The sequence below is a fragment of the Apium graveolens genome, chromosome 4 (assembly GCF_009905375.1).
Source record: "Apium graveolens cultivar Ventura chromosome 4, ASM990537v1, whole genome shotgun sequence".
Taxonomy (NCBI): domain Eukaryota; kingdom Viridiplantae; phylum Streptophyta; class Magnoliopsida; order Apiales; family Apiaceae; genus Apium; species Apium graveolens.
This window is the reverse complement of record NC_133650.1, coordinates 10287537-10307962: the sequence shown is the minus strand read 5'-3', so window position 1 is coordinate 10307962 and position 20426 is coordinate 10287537. Positions and strand designations below refer to the sequence as shown.

Here is a 20426-nt window from a genome sequence, read left to right as displayed (position 1 = left end):
TTTTTTTTTCCCGAAACAAAGCCCACTTAAACAAAGCCCCACTTAATTTATATGCGGATTAAATATTAAATTTATCGCTATAACTAGCGAAATATCAAATTTATGATGTATTTTTTTTGAATAAATCAAATTTACGATGTATTAATTTAAGATTTCTAGTTAGACTAATTTTCACACAAAATTGCTAATTTTCAATGATAAATTTAAGATGTCGTTAGCTTATATCCGATTTGAAAAGTGATTAATTTGAGACCGATTTATTTGAAAGTGGTTAATGAAATCCCAAATTTTTCCATTCTAAATTTAAAATTCTGCTAATTATATTATGGTCAATTTGATAATTAACCCATTTATATCTTTCGTAACTATTATTTCTATATGTAAATTTTTACAAAATAGAGTTGTTTACAAAATATAATTAGGACCAAATTTTTTTTTTTTGCGCCATTAAATTACGAACAATTTAATGAAGGTAGAAATTGGAAAAACAAAAGATAAAGAAAGAATATATACTAATTTCCAAGCTATTTTTTTTAAATTCTTTCTCTATTTTGTAAACTGGGATGTATAGAGCATATTGCTCATGGTGTTGACCAGGTTTCTGTATATGACAGAAGACTTGTGCATTTCTTGAATAACTTAACTATGTACAGATCTGTTCAACTTTAGGCCATAAACGCATTTTGTTTTAGTTACAATAATCAACTCTTGGTGTGTATTAACCAACTGAATTTTGAGTATAAAGCATCCAGGATTTAAGTATTTTATGATGTAATTTTTAACTCTGGACAAAAATTAGATAGAAATGGTATGACAAAGGTTGGCTCAACTGGAAAATACTCTACCATTCAAGTTGACTGGTATACTTGGCCTCTGCAGCTCTGCTCTGTTGGGTGATCATAATAATGATCTTCGAGTGTTGGAGAGTATTCGGTACAGGCTAGGCAGGACGACAACCTTATAGAGATTAAACACGAAAGAATTGCGTGTTAAACTGTTAACTGGATGCAACTTAGTGCCTGCAAAGGTTCAGGAAACTGATACTGACAAAGCTATAGTTCATACTACCTCATGTGAACTGAAAAGGATGAAACATTACATCCTCCAAAGATGGTACTAGTATACCGCTAGAGCTCTGCTCACTGCATGATTTGGATGAAACAAATTTTATTTAGAAACGTACTAGGTTTCGTGCAACAAGCATCCCAACATATTTCATAAAATTCGATTTTATCATTGCCAATCCTAAAATGAAGAAGTTAGCTGTCATTTTGTTTCTCAGAATGACATTAAATCTATGTTTATTTACATAGTAATATCGAAAATGTATTGGTCCTGTACTGCTCAAGACAGATTTAAAGTAGCAATTCTCATATATGATTACAAGATACATTCAGTTGTGCACAATCTAAAGTACCATTATAGTCTTACAATATATACTTGTGTTCTAACAGAACTGATTACATGCAGATTATAACTATATCATATCCAGTACACATGCATAATAACATACATAATCACTATGACTAATATATATGTACAGTTGGTGTTTAATCTTCGATGCTCTTTATCCCTATTAAAGAGATCCTCCTCAAAGTTAATTAGCAGGACTGAAGATCCCCAAATTAGCTTCTCAAATCTCAATACATGTTCATCATTAAGTTGTCTTGTCCAGTTCGTGGTGTAGCAGCGGTGACATCGTCTAAGAGCCACTTCTCTATCAGAGTTAGAGAAGGCACTTTGTTGTAGCCGCTGCTGCTGCTGATACAGAGAGTTGCTGTTGTTGACATTTGGCTTTTCCACATCGTGATCTTGTAACATGAATAGACCGTTGTTCACGTTATTTTCCATCCGAAAATTGGCTGCATCATCCATAGATACATCTGTTGGAGACGAATATTTGTTGGAAGAGTTGTAGACGTTGAACATTGACTCCATTCCACCACGACCACCAGCAACCCCGTGTTCTGGTGTGTGTCCTTCGCTAGCTGAACTATAACCCGCTGCACTAGTACCTCCAACTTGATGATGATTGTTATTATTGTTGATAGAGTTGGAGTACTCGTGAGCAGTTGTAATATCGGATGAGTTTGTTTGATGATCCTGAGACGAGGTTGAAGAATTTGAAGACCTTTTCATCCAAGTTTGGAGCAATCGAGCTATGTTGTCAGCATTCGAAGCATAGGAAGTTGATGATGTTTGGACAGGTGGTGCAACGGTGGAAACAGGTGGAGGTGGTGCTTGGACCGAGGATGCAGGGGAAGCAGTAGTAATAGTACTTGTTGTCGGAGATTTGTCAAGGGACAGAGCTTCACAAAGGGCTTGTTTAGCCCTGTGGATATCCGTTTGAAGCCTTCTTTCCCACTGACCCTTCGATGCTGAAGACGAAGCCTCTGAATTGGTTCCACTAGTATCATTTCCATCATCACCATGCCCCTGGCTCTTTTGAAGCTTCTTTTTCAGATGAGTGTTCCAGTAGTTCTTTATATCATTATCTGTTCTTTGTGGGAGGTAAGAAGCTATAGCAGCCCATCTGTATAATTCACAAAACCAAACATTAGCAATTATAAATAATCTAAAAATAAATAAATTGTACATGTAAAGGAAAAAAAATCTACCTATTGCCAAGAAGAGCTTGGAGGTGGATGATCATCTTCTCCTCCTGTTCTGTAAAATTACCGCGCTTAATCCCGGGCCTGAGATAATTAGTCCACCTGAGCCTACAACTCTTACTGCATCTCAACAAGCCTGAACAATCAAAACATTCATGTAACATGATTAGTTCATGATAACATATAATTTCAGAAAATCAAGAAAACAATTAACTTGTTAACGACAAAGGGTAGATGGAACAATTAAATACACTAGTAATGATCATGTTCATGATCATGATTCAGGACCAAGCATCACAACAATACAAAAAGATATGTACAGCTTATAGAAAATAAAATCATAATCCATACCAGTATTAGTAGGAACAGCCCTCCAGTTTCCGGGACCGTGTTCTTGAATGTAAGACACCAAGATTATGTCCTCCTCTGGAGTCCATGGCCCTTTCTTCACTCCTTTTTTCTCACTGCATGGTGGTCTTCCCATTTTGATTCTTGGTATAGAAGATGTGTAAATAAATCTGCACAAGTTTTGAGAATTTTTTTGATAAATGTAAGTTTATCCAGCTTCTTCTAGTACGGAAGAGAAGAGATGGTAAAACAATGGATTTAGAGAAGGCCTACAGGTCCATATATATAGACTTGATGGTCATTGTACAATGAGAAAAAAACTACTGGAGACATACGCAAGGCAGTTGACTAAGTTTGGAGATAATGGTAAAAGAAATGCAAGAAATTCTTGAGGAGAGTCAAAGTGCAACAAGGAGCATTTACTGTTGTTGCAAAGTCAGCTTTTAGATCTCTTCTCTTCACACAAACCACAGGATAAGTATCACATAGCCTTATATGCCTATTTTATATTGATAGCTGTCAAAAAATTTGAAATACAGAATATTTATTTTAATCGAAAGTTAGATAGATAGACACTTTGTTATGAATATGAAAACAAGAGATGTGCCAAAATTACAATGTCGGTAATGTTTTCCAAAAAAATAAAGTGACAAATAAATTATATAGAGAGGCTTATTTCCTGCTAGAAACAGTTTTCTCATTTGTTCTTAAATTAAATTGATCAGCTTTTAAAATTGAAATTGATCCATTGTTATCAAATGAATGTATACAATGTAAGACATGTACTATAGACATATATACACTGGTTTAGCAATTTTATTGACCGAAAGGTAAAAATTTAAACGAAAACGAAATGAATTATATAGATAGTTTTGTACTATAGTGTGTTAATCGTGTCACCCCGTAGTAATTGTTAAGGGACCCTTAATCTCAAAGTCAGTACCCTTTATAATAATACCTGCAGACCACAGGAGCATTAAAAAATAGGGTAAACAGAGTATTCACTATGACTTCTATTGAGTTTTTTGAGATTTTAAGTTAGACTTGGCGTTTTACAATTTTATCGGTTATAATAAAAATATATAATTACTATTATCAAAAAAAGTTAAAATAATACTTCCAATAATATAAAAAAGTGTAGATAATTAAATGATTAAATAGAGAGTGGGTATATATATATATAAAAATTTGGAATATTTGAATTTTTATTAATTACAATGGCAGCATTAGTGCATTACCTTCTGCCTTGGGCTAATAAACAAAACAAATTATTCTTATTCCAGATTTCTATTCACAACATAAATAGCTAGTGTGTAGAGGATAGTTAGAGCATCTTCAAGGGATGCACGTGTTAGCAATATAGTAATAAAATCTAGATGGCAGCTATAATTTCAAAATATAGATGATAGATAAAAAAAATTACAACTCTAACATAGACACCTGTTATATATATTTTTAGATACTATAAACAAGAACCTGGATTTGTTGATTAAATCATCTATATTCACTCCACTTCATTTCACTATCAAAAACTCTATCCCTGATCCTCTAAAATAAAGAATTCTGGCGTTTTAACCTAGGATGTATATACTTGTTCATCACACAAATATATATTATTTTAATTTTATATAATGTGAAGTGTGAAATTATTTTATGAAAAAATGTAAATTTTTTCTTTGTTAAACAAATTTCATTAAATACTTATATAATAATTTTAATATATATTTTATAATTTTAAAACTATTAATAAACTAATATAATAATAAAATTAGTTAAATATTTTATAATATATAAACGTAATATTTTTAACTAATTCTTTTGATGTTTATAATATAAGAATAATATCCTTAAATAGGTTTTAATAAATTTAATATTTTAGTTTCACTTGTATTCACTAAAAAATAATTAATTTATTGTTAATAATTTCTTCACAAATATATATGTTAAAAACTATCATTTATTATAATTGTTAAAATTTGAAAATAACAATAAAACTCTTTTCAAATGTAGCTAATTATTTTAGCTAATACCACTAAAATACAATTGCTTAGAGATTTAACAAATTTTTACATAATATCTATTTTGTACTATTTTAGCATATAGCTAATAATATTGGAGATGCTCTTATATCTCCATATCCAAATCAAAAAGTGACAAATTCATTTATATACTTTCGGAGAGCCTGTCAATCAAATGTGAGCTCCCAAGATTGTCTTGATGGGGTAGGCTAATATGAAAAGTTAAATTCTAAAGTGTTACTCTATGAATATGATCCATCCCAACAAAAAAAGAAACATTAACAACTTAAAACAATTGGGGGTTGACAATCTGGGTAATAGTATGAAACCTTTTATTGTCCTACTTTCTCAAACAAGGCATAAGAGGTGCACTATCAAATACGTCTGGCTTTGTGAAATGTAGTTTAAGACAACAAAACAAAAGTAATTAAAAGTCGGCATTTCCCCTTTGTTTTCTGTACATCTTCTTCACTGTATATACGTGTCTAACCTAGATGTTAGATTTCAGGGATTAGGGATTAGTACGTGATTATTCGACACTTTTTCAACAACAAATAATAAATTTTTAATAATAATTCTAAAAATTGTGTTGCAAAACCTCATTTTCACTGAGCTACATGTAACCTAGTACATGATTGGGCATTGATATAAGTCGATATTTATTTAAATTATACCCAATATTGTCTAACTAATTAATATACTCCATGGAGTCCCCCGAATTTGTTCTATTTTAAAATTGCTTACAGAGTTACAGTCGGCAGTAAATTGACAGTACTAAGAATATTTATCCCTGTTGCATACAACCAGTACAACATCAAAACATTAGTAATGTGAACGTTGGTTACAATGAAAATCGCAGCAGTCCAAAACGAATGATGTACGAGGTGTTGAAAAAAAGGCAAAAAACAGTAGACAAACTACGATATGCATCCCAGGGCCAGCCTGTTGACTATTTCTATCTACTCTTCCCTGTCAATTAATGTTCAACCTCCCGGCGGAGAGTGTAAATCAGCTTTTTCCTGGGATAAACATCAAGAAACGTGAAGACCTTGTGCACATTTTCGATCTCCTTGACTCATTCTTACTCTTGCATCCGAGTGAGGAGGACTTGGCATGCAAAATATTTTACTAAATAAAATATTAGTAAAAATTTATAAGGTTCCTATCAATATTTATGTGATGAGTACTGTGGGCCTGTTTGGTGTCGCGGTTATAAGTCACTTATGGCTTATAAATCAGCTAACGTTTATCGACCTCAATTTATAAGTTGAATTTATAACTTATAAGTTGAATTTATAATTGATAAGTTGAATGTTGGTAACGACGTACTTTTCCTCGACTTATTTTGATTTTTTATTGATTTACTAATCTCAGTTTTAAAATATATAATTTTAAATATTAATCTAACTTCAAATTCAAGAATTATGATAATTATATTTAATAATTATTTATTTTAGTTCATTTAAGAAAAAAAATTTGACTTATAAGTAAAATTATTCAAACACTTATTTAACTTATAAGTATTTTTCTATTTATCACTTATAATTTACTTATTCATTTTAAGTTATAAGTTATTTATTTTCAGATTTTTCAAACGGACACTATGTATGTGAGTTATCCATTCCACTAAAAACTTAACACATGCTTCCTCTGTCTTTAAGACTAATACAAAATTATTTCACCATCTTTTTTTGAAATGAAAAAATGACGTATAAATTTTTATTAAAAAAAGAAATGTTTTAAAATAAATCATGAAATTATATACTTTTTATCAGTCTTAAAATACATGTCAATAGTAAGAGGAAAAAACGGTAAAGAAATAAAAATGAGACACAGGTGAAAAGTTTTTTGTATCCAGTCTTATGCATGAAGTATTTTCCTTTCTACATATTGTGTTGTGACATGCAGATACCCATGCAAATATGCAATGTACACACATAAAAATATGTGAAAATTGAATGCGGATGATGGTAGTAATTCAGTTTACAGATATTCTGTACATATGTAAACCTAAATAGTCAATTACGTGGTCATACTAATCTTACCTAAGAATGCCACAGAAAACTGGTCCAGAATTTTCCAAAGTCTCCAGGTTTAAGGACTGATGATGTAACTAAATCATATTCAGCTTCAAATTAAGAATTCTAATTCCTTCACCAACTAGTCCAGAAGTTAGGTTAATGTACCCCTGGGCTACTGACATATTCAAATTTTCACATTTGATATTAAAACTGCAGCAAATCTATACGCTCATATAGAGTAATTAAACTAATTGTTTGTAACGGAAGCACAATTTTATATGAGAAGAAAAATAAAAAATGAATTGCTGCGTATTCATCCTATACATATGATCTATGAAACGAAAGTTGAAGCTTTTAATAGGGTGGGTAGACTAGTCATTTGTTCAACCACCAGTGAAACTGTATATGTCATGGTTATAGTAAAGTTTTGTGATATGAAACTGTAAGCAAGATTTCATATATATCCTCTTGTAGCTGCTGAAGATTTGTAAAGATATTTCACTCTGAAAACTATGCATACACATGAGTCAAGTCTCTATAGATTAATTGTGATATAAAGAAATTTAAAAATTTGCATACTTTTAGTCAGCAAATCGGAAGAATTATACATTCGTACTTGTAGTCTATGTAACTCAGTTAAAAATGAGTGTGGTATACAATCATGCAACCTAATCATTTTGGTGATCAAAATAATTAAAAGGTTAAATACAAATTGTTTGACCTTAACCAACCTATTGCATGCATGTGGATGAAAATTAATTAGTTAGTGATGGCTTCTCATCGTTGATAATTATTAAAATATGTAATTATGTAATTTTTATTATTGTAAAAATAGATTTTATCCTTGCTGAGAACTTTGGCAAAATTTGAGAGAATGAATTGGATAACTACAATGCTAGTGTAAATGGCTACTATACTCTATGACATGGGCGGTGTTGGAAGAAATCAGTTGGGAATTAATTCTATTTAATGTTTTATGTATTTTGATAAGCTTGAATAAATAAAATATTGTTTTAAATAAATTAGTAATATTATAAATATATTTTTTAAAAATAATTATTAAATTTTATTCACATCAGCAAAATGATGCAAGGATGAAAGCTGGTAACACATGAAAGATGGTAAGTTTTCATGCCGAGTTGCCGACAACCGACATGGGTACTAGGTAAATAAATAATTGAGTTTACAGTATCTGTTAACTTATTTTTACTGGAAATTATATATCTACAAGTGAAAATCGCAGAAATTGTTTCACATGCATTTAAGTTTGGATTTTATTTTTCTTCCTAGCATAAAACAAAACATAAACTAATACATAATATTCATTTTCATGTACGATACTTGTAGAACGTATGTTGAAGAATGATGTCCAAAAATATGTAATTTTAAAAAAATTATAACAAAAATAACATTTTTTAAGTTTATGATAAAAAATACCCGTCTAATACACATTTGAGAAATAATTAGGTCTATTACACAATTGAAAAATGGGTATTTCGTAAAAAAATTAAAAAAAGAAGAATACGCATATCATAAATGCGTATTACCATACGCACTACGTATCTCTAAATATTTATTTATTTATTTTTTAATTTTTTACACAAATTACTCATTTATAAAATGTGTATTAGTAATATTCAACTTAAAAAATCAGTATTTTTGGCCAAATTATTTAAAAATGATATTCTTATTACATACTCGTAAACAAGGAGATATTTTGGTCATTTATTCTATTTTCAAATATAAATAAAAGGCACTTTTATATGTTAATTAGTTTTTATTTTCTAAAATAAAACTATACATGTTGAATTTAAGTTTATTATAAACATATTTTATAGAAAATTATATAAGAGAATTATTTTTATACATCTTAAATCACATATTCCGTAAAAAACCAAAAAGAATCTTGGCATTAACTTATTCAATTATAATCAATTGAGCTGAATTCTTAACCATGCATAGGCCCACACTAGCAACCTAATAAAGCCCGGTTGGGTCCAAATCAACCCATATCATTACACGTGTAACTTTTTAACCTGTACACTATGAAATGAAACCTTCCGGCTCACTTTACACTCACTTATAATCAGGTTATAATATATATTGCAAAGTTTGACAAAATAATTTTAATGCATATAATAATAAATATATCCTTGTCAAACCAAAAAAAATCAATATAAGCGGGGAACAAAAGGAGGAAATTGTTGAATTAATTAAAATTACTAAAAAAATGTTTTAATATTTGAGATTGAAAGATGTGTATGGTGAAGGGGGGAGCCACTTGTTTGTACATAAACAGAATTGATAAGTTGAAAATTGCATACAATTATATGAAAGGTAAAGACAAAGCAACCTACCACTGTGATTGGGCCTGGTAGGTATGTTAGTGGACCCGCTCACCCCCATGGTCCATACCCGCACACCTAGAAGTAAACATGTTCCGATTCTAAAATACATTATTTTTTCTTTTTTTTTTGCAATTTTGCTGAGACTTAAGAGTCAGGTTTTTCAACCACAAAACTACAAAGACCTGTGATTGGATCATGATTTAGAATTAATCAAACCCAAATTAAATTTGTTCTTGATTTTCTAAATGCTTGGTAGCTGAATTTTTCTGATGCAGGGACGGAGGCAAGGGGTGTGCGGCCGCAACCCCAAACTCCGATATAATCGTGAAATTAATACTATAATATATGAAAAAAATTACATATTTATATGTTTAATAGTAAAAAAAAATTCAATTTTCGCCCTCTGAAAAATATATAAATTTTATAAATTTAGGACTAATATTAATGATATTTACGATAGTTGTGAATTTAGATACACAAATTCAAGTATATTTTGTATATTGAAATTGTTAAAAATAATATTTATGAATTTATTTAATATATAATAAATTAAAATAATATATTAGTTATTCATAAAAAAATTTGGCCACCCCATATCCCGGTTTCTGGCTCTGTCCCCGGTCTGATGGTCATGGAAAACATCGGGACACGTATGAAACCTTGGACACGTATAAAAATTACAGTTTAACACCATCTCAACACTGTGTGAAACACGGGAGAGATGAGAGATGAAGAAGACGTTTTTGTAGTTACAGACTTAGACAAGTACTGCCGTAGTGGGGGATGCTATAGTATTTACGAGTAGTATTTAAACGCGTTCATGCGATTAAAGAGGGATGGAACACCTGTAACTTTAACTGGCTACTCTTATGAGTAGGGTTGCGCAATTAATTCAGCTTCACAGACCATGCCTATGTTTGATTAGGTCGTGAAGTTTCTTTGTTTGTTCCGGCTTTAGACGTATATTTTTCATACAGATTCATAACATGTAAATTCAAAATCGTAATTTTGAATTCTTGTCCATCATTATGGGAGGGCAAGAGTTCGACTTCTGATGTGTGCAAGAGTAACAGTCATAAACATACAGATAAATTGAATTGATAAATGCCGACAGACTAGTTGAAGATTCGGACCAGTTTGTCTCTGGAGTCTAGAATTGGTTTTCTTTCACAACAGTAGCGATTGAGAGGGAAAGAAAGTGACATAACTGAATTGTTCCCTAAAGCCATCAGGGCGGCGCTGTAGTTGCTTTTCTGGAAGACAATGGCATTAAGGCACTGACTGAGTAAACAACGGATAATTCTATGGATATTCAGACTCCAAGGTCAATCACATGAACAAGTCTACATAATATAGCAGGCAGCCCAGCCACGGTGGCTGCCTGATGCCACCCCCTAGACTAATCTTCGCGGTCTAATTAATCCAAGACCTCGGCATTAAATTTCTGGTTAAGCAAAGCTCTTGATCTGTTAGAGACCCCTACTTCTAAATGCAAAGTTTGCAAACAGTAAAATGGACAAATACTTTTATTTGAAAGTACACAAGTAGTTGCTTGTCCATTTAAAACTACACAAACATTGACATTCAATAACAGTCCCTAGCGAAGCACAACCATAATGTAATACATTCTTCTCTTAATAGTAAGTCCAGAAATAACATAAATTCGCAAGTTTCTGGTGTCATTTCAGATATTTTATTGTAAAGCAATCACGTTCAAATGATTACACATATAGTGGGTTGAGGTATCATCTTCAGATAATCAGATTACTTGTTTTTTAACTTCTCTTTTATAGCTAACATCTTCAACGAAGAAACATGTTTGGAATACTAGCTAAAGCAAGTTCATAGAAATAAAATGCAAGACGTCATTAAAGACTAGAAAATTAATTCAGAACAACCCGATTGCCCCATTGCGTGGAATTGTACTTTCTACTGTATGGTAATGACAGGGTCATTGAGTGAACAAGCAACACTTCCCAAGTTGCAAATTAGACATTAAAGCAGACAGTTCCTGCAAACAACAAAATGTGGCCTACTTTAAATCAATCATATTGATTTTGTGGTAAGCAAACAGTGAATTTGCAAATAAAATGTAGAATTAATTGCACTTTGCAACCTCATCTTTCATTTAAAATCAAAACAATATACCTACTTTGTAAAATACAGTTTGCAACCCTTAACTTTCAATATCAACTACAACATGCATCTCTTGCGCTTATAAAATTGAAATTAAGATGTTAATATTAATAATTAAAATTTCAAATTAGTTAAAATATTTGTTTTAATGCATTTTTTACATGAAAAAATTATAGTTATTTTTCTATCAGTAATACTCTAAATTAATCATAATGTTAAATACTTAAAATATATTTATTAAGTAAGATATATGTTTATATATATAATCATAAAGTTTCTAAATATATCTAAATTTTAAAAATTATACCTAATAATAAAATAATTGACATTAATATAATTTTTATAATTTGAAATTCTAAATTTTAGTTTAATTTAAAAAAAATTAAAATTATTATTTAAATATTTTGTTGAATTTCAATTTTACCCTCCACAATATAAATATTTTAACAAAATGGTTAAAGGGATGCATATTGTATTTGATGTCTAAAGTTAGGGGTTGCAAACTGTTTTTTTAAAAGTAAGTATATAGTTTTGTTATTCAATGAAAGGTAGGGGTTGCAAAGTGCAATTAACTCTAAAATGTACTCCAAGCTCTAATACAAAAATGACCCTGTTTTTCAAGACTCATTCCCATTTCATGAAAAGCTAGGCTGAATACTTTTGCAGCTCTCAGTAAAAAAATAATCTTCAAGTGTCCAGGCTGGACTGAGAGAGTTTCGTAGAACCTCTTTCACAATTTCATGAGGGGTAACTCTCTATGGGAAATTTTAAATATCACCTTCACTCGAGCTGATTCATATGGATAAATGGAAGCTTTAAAACATGGAAAGATAGATTGGGAATGTCCAGAACTAATAAATGGCAGTAAATCCAAAGCATCTCGATAAAAAATGAGTAAATAATATTTACAATCATCTCCATAGGAAAAAGCCACCCTCGCTACTCTGTTTGTCCTTGAAGTCAACAATACATGTTGGCAAATGCCCCATGCCTCTTCACATTTATGGTCTACTTCTGCGGCACTCTCAACATGCAACATTTTGTACCTTTATTTTATTTAGATTTCAGTGTGTGAATTTTTTTAAATTGATGATTTACTAATTTGCCTGCTGTGATATGCTAAAAGCTGGTAACTTGGCCTCTATTATCTGGCATATATATTTGTTCGGTAACAAGGGGTGATTAGCTCTAAAGATTAATGTTTCTTATTATTGTTCAAGTTACATTTCTTGTATATACTTCATTTGCGTGTTATAGAATGCATAGTAGTGACGAATGATGTTACTAAGAATTCTCATGTCAGGACTCATGTGTCTTTCTGAACTCATCACAGGTTCTTAGGCCTTGTCCCATTGCAAGGCTAAATACTCCTGGGTTTCGATGGAAAATTTATCTTGTTTAATCTTACAAACAGCAACGGGACAATTAATTTCAGCAGAATGCAGCACCTAATCTCATTCCAATGGAAAAAGAAAACTCACACCTACTTGGCCAGTACAGCAATGGAGGGGAGGGGAATTCGTGCATAGTAAATACTACTACTTTAAAATTGGATTCTGTAAATACTAGCATGAAACACAGTTACAGTTCATTATTAGAAACTTAATCATTTTAGTATTATACATTACATAGTTTTCCTGACAGGTTATAATGATGGGTCAACACGATACAAAAAGCTCATCAGAGAAGATCACATCATTTTTTTTTCCTTTTAACTTTTGCAGCTCTTGCTTTTGGAGTTCGGGCATAGACGCAAGTTGATTGGCAATCTTCCATTTGCATAATTATGCGGGTCTCGGCCACAGGTTAAGGAGGACGTTATGATAAACAGTAAACTATTCACTTGTTTGGTTAGACATAATTAACTCCTGTTATCATAAACCAACCAAATGCCACCATGATTCTAACTGTACCAGTTCAGCATAAATTCCAAATAGTACTTCTGTATTTCATCTCCACCTTGTAGTTTCTATATGGTTTCAAAGCTGGTCTATCCTTGCCTCCTTGGGTACCTATGTACTCTACTTAGCTTCTTTCATACTTCTCATAAACTATCTTATAATAAGGGGGTCAAGATTTTTATATACAGGCAGAAATTTGAAATGTATTTATAAGTTTATCTTATTATTTGAAATGTATTATATAGCCTAATCCACTGCAGTATCTTATAATAATATATGGTATAGCTTGTCACTGTATATCTAGTATATATAAAGGCTAAAGCCAAATCTATCTGTTATCATGTGGCTATCTGTTTGAAAGTTCGAATTCATATGCTTGATTACTGCTCGTATAATCATATTATTCGACAAAATTATTCATATAACGTATTCTAGAGAGTGGAACTAAAATGCAAGGCAGAAGCTAAGTATATTAATATGTGAATAGAAGAAGTACAATACAGTTAAACCTCGATTAAGTAATATCCGATAAAGTAATAACCTCGCTTAAGTAATAATTTTCATCGGTCCCAACTTGGGCCAATGTTGTAAAGTAATATTCTCGCTAAAAGCATAAGATAATAAAAAATTCGAAAGTCATTAAGGGCCCAAGTAATATGTAAAGTAATAATTCCATAATTATATATATATATATATACTGTATAATGTATATGATTACAAAATTTAATTCTTATTAAAATATGAATCTATTGTAGCTTGTTTCTTCTTTCCACCAAAGCCAAAATTAATCTCGTCCTTGACTTTATGTAAAGCAAAAATAACTCCTGGTATGTTTTGCTCGTGTTGTAACAAGTAATTGTTCAAAGTGGTGAGTGCTTGAAATGCTTCCTTTGATGACACGCTTGGGATGACATTGCTATCGTCGGGTTCAGTGTATAGTTAATCACAAAGTCTTATCATTAATATTATGGTGTCTCTTCATGTATTTTTATTTAAGAATTACAATAAATATTAGATGGTTGAGTTTCAATACAACGTACACAACACATGTTACCTTTATGTACTGATCTGGTGCAATTTTAATATGCATGCATCTAGTTTTTGGATATAAGTAATCATAATAAAAGTAATTTTAGATCAAATACATTGCATGTGATTAATTCTAGTTTTTATACGTACATTATATATTATACTGTACCACGTAAACATAAAAATTCGGTAAAGTAATAAAATATTACTTTATCGATAAAGTAATAAAATATTATTATATCGATAAAGTAATAAATTCGGTAAAGTAATATTTTTTCCCGGTCCCAAGGGTATTACTTTAAAGAGGTTTAACTGTAATATTATTCATTAAGAGAAAGAGAATCTATATGTGGTCTGACACCAATTTAAATGTATCACATGTTCATTACAAAATTTTTATGAAATAATTTATTATGAGGGTGTTTGGCTAACCCAGTATATGCATAAAAATGACTTATATGCAGAACAGCTTCTAAATGAGAGGGCAAAATGTAGAACTAATTACCTTTATATCATTGACAGAGAAACGTCCCTGGCTTCACCCTATAGTTCTAAGCCTTCACTTCACATTCCTCCTGCAAAAACCTATAGAGCTCTTCTGCAACTATAGTAGGATACTCCTCTTGTGGAAGAAGGGCACCCGGAACCTCGACAAATCTGCTAACCCCATTCGCTTCTCGTAGAGCCTCCATTTCTGCTTTGGACCTCTTAGGAGCACCTGTTGATGACATAACTAGAACAGGTAATTTCCCCTGTAAATCTGCAAATAGTTCAACAAATTCCTCCCTGGACTTCACAGGGTCAAGTAGACCAGTTAAGAAAGCGGCAGGAACATAGCGAGAACCTTTCCTTTTTGTCAGTTCATATCTGCTTTCAATAATTTGCGGGGTCACGTTTTTAGCATCTGCATAAACATGTGATTTGTACTGCGATTCTATGGACTTTTCATTGCTGACAAGAACATTGTACATCATCCATCCAACTGCAGGGGCCCTTAATGTCCCCCTAAGTAACCCATACCTGTTATTTTAGCAAAAACTCCAAGAAAATCAGGTTCATAAACTACTTCAGTGAAAGCATTGGTGCTTATATAAGTTCCCACATAGATGAAATACTAAAGTTTAAAATACCTTGTTTCCATGTCAGAATCTCTACCAAAGACGATTGGGAGTGGGCCAGCCCATGTTGGTGCAACAGCAGCAATGCCAGTTGCCTTCACCAAATTATTCTTCACAGCACGAACTGCTATTGTGGCTGCATGTCCTCCTCCAAAGATTACTAGGTCATCCCCTATGTTACATGAGTTCAATACATTAGCTGAGGTATAATGGGATTGACTAATAGTGATCTGTGGGTTCTAAGATTTTTTTTTTGTGAAATAGAAGACAACTCTTATACAGTATCACGACGAAGGATCAATTAATGGTAATAGTTGGCTTTTAGTTATCTGGGTGATTAGTAAATCTTCTTAATATATGCAAAAAAAAAACAAAAGATGTCTAACTGCTTATCCCTGAATGAAAGAGAACATGTACACGATATCTTCAATTGCATAACCTCATTGACGCAGACATGACCATACAAGTGCAACTAGAAGTTATTATCATGATCCTCTTCAGGAAGAGATATATTTATTTATTTGATGCGTCTTTTTTCTGCGCATACTTTATATGGACAGATCAAATTAAGGTATAATACGAAAATAAAATGCTTGCATAATTGCCTGAAAATTACCCGCACTTATACGGACACACGCGCACACACACAATAAAGAAAGACAGGGATAGTGGTCACACACACACAGGCATTATTTCCCATAGCATAATTCAAATGAATTTATTCTTGACATCAGTAAGAGCTTATTAAAATTTGAAGTTTTAAAAATTACTCTAATACACAGATATATCATGTACAAGGCAATTCTGAATGCACATAAGAGTTATATAAATAATTTAGCAATTTATATAACATGGAAGTAAAAACTGCAAACTGAAATTACATCATGTTAAAACTGATCATTGTATATTTGAAGAACGCAAAGATATGTAAACATTGATGCCCATTATACTCACCGAAGCTGCTTATTGGACTATCAGGTGAATTAATGAAGTCAACCAAGAACTTCTCCATAACATCCGCGTTAAAATCCAGCTTAGGCCTATCAGAATAACCTAAACCAGGCCAGTCAATGATTGTCGCCCGCCAATTAACTTTTCCAACTTGTTGAACAATGTCTTTAGCCACCAATCTCCACTCTTCCACAGTACTAACATCCGAAATCGTTGGTATCATTAGAATATTCTTAGTAGGTTCAGTACTTTCCTTCTCATGTTCTTCGAAATATATGTTAACAGAATTATCCTTAAACTTCCACTGCCAATTATTAGTCTGAAACAAACACAACACAATTCCGAGACCTATCAAATACTTAAACAGATAGCTCACATTTCGCTACAAAATACGAGTGCTATAACAAAATTATATCCACATTCTACAATAAGTCACTGTAACCACCTATATATGCAATTGATCGACGTTTATTGTAAGTTTTAATTGCACAAAACTAGGACGACAACACGAATAATCGAAGCAGAATACGATTTCTGGGACCATGGTAAGTTAAGAAACAAATAATCATAAAAATTGACAAGATATATAAAACACGGAAAACAAATTAAATTATAAAAATGACAAGTGGGGATTAAGACAGACCTTGAGTGAGGTAGCAGGTGAGTAATTAAGGGAAGCTGAAGCTCGGACAAGTAGATGTTTTGGGAAAGTGGGTGTTCGTGTTTTGTAAGAACAAGGGAAATATAGAGAAGATGAGAAGTGTAAAATTGTAGAGGAAGCCATTTGGGGGATGAATTTTAATAAGTGAATATTATTGTGTAGTGATATTAAAGCTGAGAATTAAAATGTATTAGGGTTTTGCAGATTTGTAAGTCAATGACAGATCGGGGGAGTGGGTGGTGTGTATAAATGTTGACCAATGGGGGAATGTATGATGATCCTTTCCCTCTTTTCTTTGCCGGGGAAACAACTTCTCACATTTCGCCGTTTACACCGTCATTTTTGTACTAGTTTTTTTATTCTTCTTTTAATATTAAACAATAACATTTTATTGCTTAAATATAATTTAAAATAATACGTAGAAATCCCTCATACTCACATCCCCACTTGGATATAAAAACCCATATTTTGGGGTTTAAGGAATTGATATCAAATTCAATTTTTCTGAATCAAACGTATGAGGTTGAAATGGTTGAAACTCATATTCTAATATTGGGCGAACCAACCGACCCCTGATTTATATTGTTTATTTTGTTCTTTCGATAATTATTCTTTTCAGTGAAGAATCTTTACCTATTTAATTTGTTTAGTTTGTTTTTAGATCCAATTGTCGGAACTTGAGTTTTCTTTCATCTTTAATTCAAGCGGAGTATATTAGATTTGAGGGTAAAATGATTATCTCTTTTTAAAAAATTCGCTTTTTTAGATCTAAAATTTTTATTTAAAATTTCAGTTTGTTTTCTCTCATTGGTGAGAGTGTATTTGTTTTCTTCTTTATTGTGAGTGCTAGATCTGACTTAGTGACGAAGGTTTATACTAGGTTACATTTATGGTCAATAACTTAAACCCGTTAGGATTGTGATTGTGATGAAACAAGTACATGAACATATAGTTTCTTCAACATATCGCTTGATCGCCTTTACACGAGACTTGCATGAAGACCGGAGATTTGATCCATTTTATATTTGTTCAACTTGATCATTTGTGTAGACGTCGTATGACTTTTTGTTATTGAATTAAATCTATTGTTCTTAAAAAAGTAAGCAATAAAAAAATAGTCACTAAATTAATATTTTCTTATGTCTCAACATAAAGAGATAATGTATTTCACTCTCGATTAATAAATTAGCTAAAAAATAACAATATATATTTTGTGTTACAGGTGGAAGATGGTTAAGATTGTGAAAGGGGAACCAATATTGATTTATCTATTTCGAATTATTTGTATAAATAAATGTGTCTTCCGTTATATACAATCACGTTAGTTATAAAATGCAACACATAGGGGGCTGAATGTGTTTTCTTGAATTTGAATAATCTTTTGGCTTATGGAACAAAACAGTTGTAGGAATTTGTAGAGATAAAATACTAAATGCAAACACACAAGCAGATTATCAAAAACTCACTTGATTTATATTAAATCAAATTTGTCTTGCTACAAATCTGTGTTCTTTAAAATAAGAACTCAGCTACTTCTCTTAAGAGAATACAAGATTTTCTAGATCTATTTGTTACAACTAAACAAAGGACCCGTGACATACTTTATAGATCAAGCTGCATTTGATCTTGTTAGGAAATGAATAACACATAGAGGGGGGGGTAAATGTGTTTTACTGTTTTTGACCTTTTCTTGAATGTTTTTGGTTGAACAAAGTAAATTAAATCTTGTAGTAAAATGTGTTCATGCATAAATTAAGCTTGCAAAAAATAAAGAACACAAATTATTATAACTCACTTAATTTTATATTAAAATTAAGAATCTTTTGCTACAAAATTTATAGGCTCTTTGTTGATAAAGAGCTTAGCTTCTTCTTGAGAGAATTACAAGATTTATATCTAAATTGTTACCCCTGACTAAAGGACCAGTGTTAACTTTATAATTCAATTAACTGCTGGTTTACACAGTATACAATAAAACATGCTATTAGCTTTTCTAAACTGTCACTTGTCATTTCTATTTATAGAAAAATAACTCTTTCATTATCGGCTTAGCATATCTTTAGCATCCTATGATTATTTTGATCTTCATTTGTCAGTTAATCTTCACCATTGATCTTGCACATCCTTCAAGCTGCTTTTTGTAGACTTGTCAATCCAGCTGGTTGGATTGTTTGTTGATTATTTATCTTGAATTTTGAACTGGTCTGTGATTTTGTACTTTGAGAATTTCACTCGAGATCTCCAATTAGGCATATAGAGATCTTGACATCTCAATAAGTATAATGACTTATTGAAATCTCTAATGCTCTAGTGAATTTGACTTATAGAGGTCTCTGAGTTCTCAAATGAAACTTTGGATTGTCGAGATCTCTCAGCATCATGTCTTCACTTTGACTTGTCGATAACTTAGAGTTCTCTAGTGAATTTTGACTTATCGATATCTCTGAGTTTCTCTAGTGAACTTTGACTTATCGATAAGTCAGAGTTCTCTAATGAATGTACACTTGTCGATAACTCTGAGTTCTCTAGTGAAGAAATGACTTGTCGATATCTCCAACCTTCATATCTTCTTGACTTGTCGATATCTCTCTTAGTTCTCTAGTAGCTTTCCTGACTTCTCGATAAGTCATTTGGAGTTCTCGAATGACTTCTCTATAACACTAAATTTGTGACTTGTAGAGATCTTGACTTAGAGTATTTTTAACCAAACAGATTTATTCAACTCCAAATTTCTTCAAAATTCTTCTGAGGCATGATCACCTTAATCTTCTTCCAGATAGAATCCTTAGGCTTGATGCTGTTTCAGGAAAAAGACTCCAGTCTGCTCCTTTGCATTTTTACAGACTTTAAGTGTTACAAGTACAAATACAAACTAAGATAACAATACAACTTACTTAGGATTGACAAATTGTCTTAGTCTTATTAAAGTACAGGACATGTCTTTTACAACAATCTCCCCCAATTTGTGAGAAGATTGCTTAACACAAATTCATGCCTGTTAACAAGACTAACCCCAGGTTTAAAATGATGGAAAATAAAATTAATACACAAAGCTTGATAGAATTACAATTTTTGTACAACATAAGATTTACAAGGTTTAATGGTTATAAGTATCAGGTAAAGACAGTTTTTGTGTCTGCTTCTTCTCTAAGTTGATCCTTTAAGTGGTCAAGAAGTTCATTTTCTTCTATAATAGGTGTTCCACTGAGATCTTCTACAAGTTTTTGTCTTGCTACCTTAGGATAACCACTGTCTAGAAATTCTATGCAGAATCTTGAGAATC

The 20426-nt window shown here is 31.6% G+C and overlaps 2 protein-coding genes across 3 annotated transcripts; both read right to left on the bottom strand.

Moving 5' to 3' along the window:
- Positions 1-1352: 1352 nt before the first annotated feature.
- Positions 1353-3224, bottom strand: LOC141717718 (transcription factor MYB30-like). Its single transcript, XM_074519896.1, has 3 exons — positions 2964-3224; positions 2619-2748; positions 1353-2533 (listed from the first exon to the last, which is right to left on the bottom strand). Exons 1-3 carry the CDS (start codon positions 3094-3096, stop codon positions 1483-1485), a joined length of 1314 nt encoding a protein of 437 aa, XP_074375997.1. The 5' UTR covers positions 3097-3224; the 3' UTR covers positions 1353-1482.
- Positions 3225-11014: 7790 nt separating this feature from the next.
- Positions 11015-17486, bottom strand: LOC141717716 (uncharacterized). 2 transcript variants are annotated; one of them, XM_074519894.1, is made up of 5 exons: positions 17126-17485; positions 16486-16801; positions 15544-15703; positions 14919-15433; positions 11015-11358 (listed from the first exon to the last, which is right to left on the bottom strand). In XM_074519894.1, exons 1-4 carry the CDS (start codon positions 17264-17266, stop codon positions 14965-14967), a joined length of 1086 nt encoding a protein of 361 aa, XP_074375995.1. In that variant the 5' UTR covers positions 17267-17485; the 3' UTR covers positions 11015-11358; positions 14919-14964. The 2 variants fall into 2 exon arrangements, with proteins under 2 accessions (XP_074375995.1, XP_074375996.1); XM_074519895.1 differs by lacking the exon at positions 11015-11358 and adding an exon at positions 14037-14300 and having other exon boundaries at positions 17126-17486.
- Positions 17487-20426: the final 2940 nt, after the last annotated feature.